Below are 6,684 nucleotides of genomic sequence, written 5' to 3'. Positions count from 1 at the left end.
TCTAATTTTGATGTTGACAGATTATATTCTCTCTGAGCTGCATATTCATCATTACATCAATACAAATAATTTGGTCAATGAGATAAGACTGCATAATCATCATTACAATAGTACAACTCATCAATTCAATTACACAAAGATATAATTCTGTCATTATAGCAGAACCTTGAGTCTTTGATAAAACACCTTTATAAAGCCCATAAAAGTAATTTCTGATATTAACCGATGGTCTACTCATAAGCTCCAATTATTGTTCATATTTGTCATCAACAAGCCATATTCCCAAATCTTTCTATAATTGCTTAGTATTTACACTTCGATGTGGATGGCGACAACTCTAATTGCTAGGGTTTCTTTTATTGACAATTCAAACCCTTCAACTCTCCTAATTAACCCACCCACACCCCTGAACAATGAAGTTCGCCACGATTTATGTAATCACAAGTTCACAAGGCCAAAAAAAAAGGCCAATAGGCTTGCACTCCTCAAACACCCAAAAAAAAAAAGTTAGTTTATTTGAATAATGGATTTGCTAATTTCATCTTAGATGCATTGCTACCAACCAAGAGGATAGTTTTTTTCCTTGTTTCCCTGTTTCTGTTTTAATAAAATGTTTGATAGAATAAATGTTTGAACAAAAGACTAAATGACCATTTTACCTTACATTACAACATGTCCATTAATCTCATTAAGTCAAAAACGAAAACCCCTAAAAATGGATTTGTTAATTTCCTCAATCTCAATGAAAATGCAACATTTGGAGTTTTCTTAATTGTAGCATAATTTTACAATTTGAAGCATAGGTTTCGCGCAAATAAAGAAAAAGGCGACGAGATTTACGAATAATCAAAACATAAATTAAGATTCACGAATCAGCGCATATCCACCAACCAGAATGTGAGCATATTGAAATAAAAGACAAGAAACGATGAATTAAACAGGATCACGTAAAAGGAAAAGTGTATATTAAATATGAATATAGGTAGTCGAAGGCGTAGCGTATTGTGTTTACCAAATTTCAATCCTTCACGACTCGAATGACTATGCCACCTGGCGTGTGGAGTGTTTTGAGGTGACCGGATCCAAGCAGATCACGCAGATGAAATCTGATATCTAAAGGTGAGAAACGCAGACGTTTCTTCTCAACAACACCCAACATCATCTCTTTGTATTTCTTACGATTAAGTAGAGACATCACCTCTTTTCTTCCCTATAAAAAAATAAAAAATAAAAACAATTATATTATGCTATTCACTACTACATGTCAAATACATATAACCTAATCTCTCATCATATTTGGAGCAATTACATTTACACACATACATGCTGGAATTTCTGACAAACATGGTTTGCATGTGAAGATATACCCAGCAAACACTGTGATGTTACTATTCCAGTGAAACCAATCACATTCTGTATTTCTATTGTAATACAAAATGACAATGTCATATATGTGGAAGTAATTTTTTGTTATGTTAAAAATAGATAGATAGATAGATACCTGTGTGAGGGCCTTGAGAAGTGAGCCGATATTTGGAATTGCAAACCAGTACATGTCAGGGTCGATAAGCTGACGAGTCTGAAAATGGTAAAACATCCAAAGTGAAAAAGATAATCATAAAACAGGGTGCAAGAAAAAAAAATATATATCACAACTTCAAAGTGAAAAATCTAAATCCAAACGTCTTGGACATCCAAATAAGTTGTTGATTTACTGAAATATTGTTTGCTAGAATAAAGAATCGGCGTCTTTTGAGAATATTGTAGTTTTGGCAAAAGTAAAACTTTGTCATTTTCCATTTGTATACCCAATGTAATTCAACTCAGCCTTTTGATTTAATACATAATGATATTTTGTTACATTTATTGATGATTACAGTCGTTTCACATGGATTTATTTCATGCGTTGTGGAGAGAAAGTATTTTCGTTTTTCAAGTTGTTCTATGTTCGAACCTAATTTTCTACTTGGATTAAAAGTCTTTGATCAGAAAATGAGAGAGAATATTATTATACATGTCTCGTATTTTTCAAGGATTCCTACAAGAAAATGGCATAATTTCTCAATGTTGTGGAAGATTCGCTATAGATTATGGTGTTGAAAGATGGGATACATGTCAAATATGTGTAAATTACTTTTGTTATGTTTGCATACTAATGAGTTATTATGTTTTATAAAGGAGTTGCATAGTTTACAATATGATTCATGCTGATTATATAGAAATCATACGGGATGTTGGTTATCTAGACTTTTGTTGGAACATGTCGAGAACTTTGATATGTACACCCTTTCATTGTAACACTTTGTTAAGACTTAAGAGTTTTATATAATCTACAACAACATGAAAAATCCATCCATAACAAACTTTATTTTTGGGGGTGGAGGCTATATAGCACTTTTCAATACAAACCAGAATATATCTACCAAATCTCATATCTTAAAAGACTTAAAGCAACAATATTTGAGTGTGGATAACAAGTCAACAAGTCAACTGTCAACATTTACTTCCCCCCACCTGGGATCTAGGCAATACTTAAGCTAGAACTGCAAAAAAAAGTAAAATAAATGATAGTGAGGATCATTAAATTGACTTACCAGAAGACCAGCATTTATCAAAAGAGATATGTCATCTTCTTTCACCTTTCCTCCTATTGATAAAAGTGAACACTGCAATTGAGTAAAACCAGTTATAGTAAAAATAATAATAACAATAAACATCTCATGCTTACAACTGTTTCAAATAATCACTTATAAAGTCAACAGTCTAAACTCTAAAGAACTTGGTTTAGTAAAGAAGTAGTAATTCAACTTAACAAAAATTAAGAACATCATCATAGTTAAACTCACTAGCTCTTGATGTCCAATACAAGGTTCAGGCTTGCTATGGATGACATGCACTTCAAACCACTCAAAAACTGGAAGAACACTTTGCTTTTTAGCTTCCATGCTTTTCACAGCCCGTTTCATCTATGATCAAACTTCAAAGTCAAGTTATAATGGAATGGTACTTTTAGATTGCAGTAAAACTTGATATGAAAAATAAACGATCTTTTAACAAAACTGAAGAGGTCACTATTCACTAACCTGGTTCAAATAATCTTCCATAAACATTACAGCATGATCATCTTGTCCAGTATTTAGTTTGAAAATGCGCAAAACTTTCTCCCTCTTCAATGACTGAGTATAATGCAAAAGTTTAGAGCAATTCTAATACATACATAACTTCAACTATGAACATGCTCTTCCCAACAGAACCCTTTTACAGATAATGTATGCTCAAATCACATAAGAAGACAACAAAACAAACCTCTAATTCTCTATCAACTTGGGTCCTATCCTTCACACTGCTGTACAATTGGGATCGTAAGATAAAAGGCTCAACAGTAACCTGTAAAAGAATAGTGAAGTAAATTAGGATGGCAACCATCTTCAGTTAGAAAAATGGACAAAAACACACAAAGGTTTCTCCAATGGTCTACTGATACGAACACAAGAAGTGCAAATAGAATAAGGCTCCTCTTTGATTTTTAACAAAATAAATATCAAGCTGTCATTTCAAAAGTACCAAATTCAGCATGTAAAAGTCTTCCATACCTTATCAATATGAGGAAACTGTCCGCGCATCATGCGAAGAGCAACCATGGTGTCGCTGAATATAAGATTATCTTCTACATCATCGACATAATACATCTATGATCAGAAACCAACCATTACACACACAAAAACACCGCCTTGATAATCAAGTTAACGGACATTGATGAGAAAAAAAAAAATTAACCTAGTGAAAGAGATGGATTGGAGCCTTGAGGTTCAGGTATCGCCTCCACTTCGCCTCGTTGTCTTTTCCGTGATGTTGACGAACTCTTACTAATTTCCATCGAGCGTATAATTTTATTTGTTTTCCTTCCTCTCTTCCGGTAGGGTTTTGATAATTCGTTCTTTGCTCAACCTCCAATCTCGTATATCGCCACTAAAAGACACTTCCGTCGCTGGAAAACCTCGACTGCAAATATTCATTGCATTGTTCTCACCGGCCAAAGGTCAACCGCCACCGCCTCTCGACACAACCACCGCCAACCAAAAACAAGAGTGGATTTGTCAGGGATGAAAAAAGAAATTATTAAAGGTGTTCTTTTGTAAATAGATTGAAATAGGCTCGCAAATATGTATCATACAACCAACGTGTTACCGAACTAATTGAATTGGTAGCCAACATGTTCGGTAGCCAATATGTTTGGTCGGTATTACCATACCAATTAAGTAAACTTGGTACGCTAACGGTATAAAATTTTGAATACCACAATTATACCGTACTAATATATATATATATATATATATATATATACTAGGTGTGAGCCCCATGTATTACATGGATGTATTTAAAAAATTAAATATGTATAAATATTTAAGAAATTTAAACTTATAAGAAAAATAAGAAAAATATTGAATTACTAAAATTAAAGTGTTTTTTTTTCTTTTAAATTTAAACAAATCATTTAGATAAAATAATCAAAGCAAATTAATGAGATTTTATTTTAAAACTTTGAAATTATAAGGAAAGTCCATTAATAAAATTGATATGCATTTATTATTAAATTTAAATATAATATGGAATTTAATAAAATAGGAAAACCACAAAATTACATATGGAATAAAAATTAATTCAAAATAACCACAAAATAACAAGTGGCAAAATGAATGAGAGTGTGACAAGTATCAAAAAAAAACCTTCATTTATTAAAGAATATATATATATATATATATATATATATATATATATATATATATATATATATATATATATATATATATATATATATATATATATCAATTAATACATATGAAGAAATATTAGTTATCACATTTTTATGTTTCAATTAAGAGTAGCAAGTTTGGCATTACGTATACATTACTCGATTACTTGTATATTACTTAAAACAAGAAAACCAAAAACAATTAACTAATTACTTCTTAGACTAGTATATATTTTTTTGTTAATTCTTTATATATAATGTTTACAATTAAGACAGTTAGACAGCGGTATAGTTACTATATAACAACGTGATAGTTATTTTATTTTATATGCATATAAAAGGTGCTAAACATCAATGACAAATTTTTTTGTTTAATTTGTTTTCGATTATGGAAATTTTTCTAACCGTTGGGTTGGATGATGATTACAATGTGAAGCCTAATATAGTTAATCATGTGTCAAACTCTTCAAATATAAAAATTAGTTAAAGCATTTGGTATATACCAGTACCAATATGTATCAACCAAATTTTTTGCTAGCCAAATAAACTGGTACCAAGTATAGTTGGTATGGTACTGGTAGTTAAATTCTCCTACTAACTATAGTTGGTACGGTACGCGGTTTGAAGAAAAAAAGTCGGTACCGTACCAATTCCACCCCTAGAAATACCGTAGCAAGCACAACATTGAATAATGACTATTAGGTTTTTAACCAATTGGTTAATATAGGAAAATAGAAAAACAATATCATAAAACTATTTGATAATATGATTTTATTATCGTGTAACCGAGTCTACTTAAGCCTAGTAATGACAAGCTCGAAGCTCGACTCGTCAAAAATATTTGAGCTCGAGTTCGATTTGAACTCGCCTCGAGCCTAAATTTGAAGCTTAGACTCAACTTGTAAAATACTCATACTATCGAGCTCAGCTCGCGAACTCAACTAAAAAAAGTTAAAACCATCATAAATTAAAAACATTCTAAAACCGGTGTATAGGAACTTGTTTCGGTTCGGTTTCGGGTTAGGTATCAAGTAAAATGGGTCTAGAACCAGAAAACCCGGAAACATCAAAATGGATAGGTTGGAACCGGATAAAGTGGGTTTAGAACTGGAAATCCTAAAAAAACTGGAAATTTTTTGCAATTACTTACAACTTAGTGGGTTGAACTTTGAAAATTTTCATATTGATATCTCGAGGGGACTGCAAGTCATTGAATATGAAACTAAAATTAACAAAATTATAGTCTAAAACAATGTACAAACTCTAAACTACACTCCGGAAAAAAAAAACCGCATATCAATCCGACTTTAAACGAATGAGATATGCATGTGTTAACGTTTTTACAGAATACAAAGTGTAAAAACAAATAGTTGAAAAGTTGAAAATTTTCAGTTTTGATATCCCGACTTCGGGGGACTTTAAGTCATTGAATATTAAACCAAAAATGACAAAATTATAGTCTAAAATCATTTAAAAACTTTAAACTACAAGTTGGAAAAAAAACGCATGTCAATCCGACTTCAAAGCAATCAGATATGCATGTTTTAAATTTTCACAGAAAACAAAAAACCTGAAAAACTAAAAACATTCAGCTTTGATATCTCGACTTTGAAGGATTATAAATCAATGAATATAAAACTAAAAATGACAAATTAATAATCTAAAATCATGTACAAACTCTAAACTACACGTTGGAAGAAGCCATATACCAATTCGACTTAAAACAAATGAGATATGCATGTTTTAAATGTTTCACAGAAACCGATTCCAGCCCCTAAAAATGGTTCTGGTTCCTAATGTCAGTTCCTATTCTTAGAGCAAGTTTACCTGGACCCAATGAACCCAAACCCGGAACACAAATAAAGCCGATTTTTAAACCCGGAACCAAAACCGGTTCTATATATTTTGGTTATAACAGTTACGACTCATAT

General features: G+C 31.5%; 1 protein-coding gene across 3 annotated transcripts; it reads right to left on the bottom strand.

Annotated features, from left to right (window-relative positions):
- Positions 1-693: 693 nt before the first annotated feature.
- On the bottom strand, positions 694-4,145 carry LOC145048554 (Serine/Threonine-kinase). 3 transcript variants are annotated; one of them, XM_078997085.1, is made up of 8 exons: positions 3,778-4,145; positions 3,594-3,689; positions 3,307-3,387; positions 3,084-3,176; positions 2,847-2,966; positions 2,595-2,666; positions 1,502-1,579; positions 694-1,210 (listed from the first exon to the last, which is right to left on the bottom strand). In XM_078997085.1, exons 2-8 carry the CDS (start codon positions 3,687-3,689, stop codon positions 1,019-1,021), a joined length of 732 nt encoding a protein of 243 aa, XP_078853211.1. In that variant the 5' UTR covers positions 3,778-4,145; the 3' UTR covers positions 694-1,018. The 3 variants fall into 3 exon arrangements, with proteins under 3 accessions (XP_078853211.1, XP_078853209.1, XP_078853210.1); XM_078997083.1 differs by having other exon boundaries at positions 3,594-3,667; XM_078997084.1 differs by having other exon boundaries at positions 3,594-3,664.
- Between the last annotated feature and the right edge of the window lie 2,539 nt (positions 4,146-6,684).

This window comes from Lactuca saligna, chromosome 5, assembly GCF_052625555.1.
Source record: "Lactuca saligna cultivar CGN05327 chromosome 5, ASM5262555v1, whole genome shotgun sequence".
Classification (NCBI taxonomy): domain Eukaryota; kingdom Viridiplantae; phylum Streptophyta; class Magnoliopsida; order Asterales; family Asteraceae; genus Lactuca; species Lactuca saligna.
This window is presented reverse-complemented; position numbering and strand designations above follow the sequence as displayed.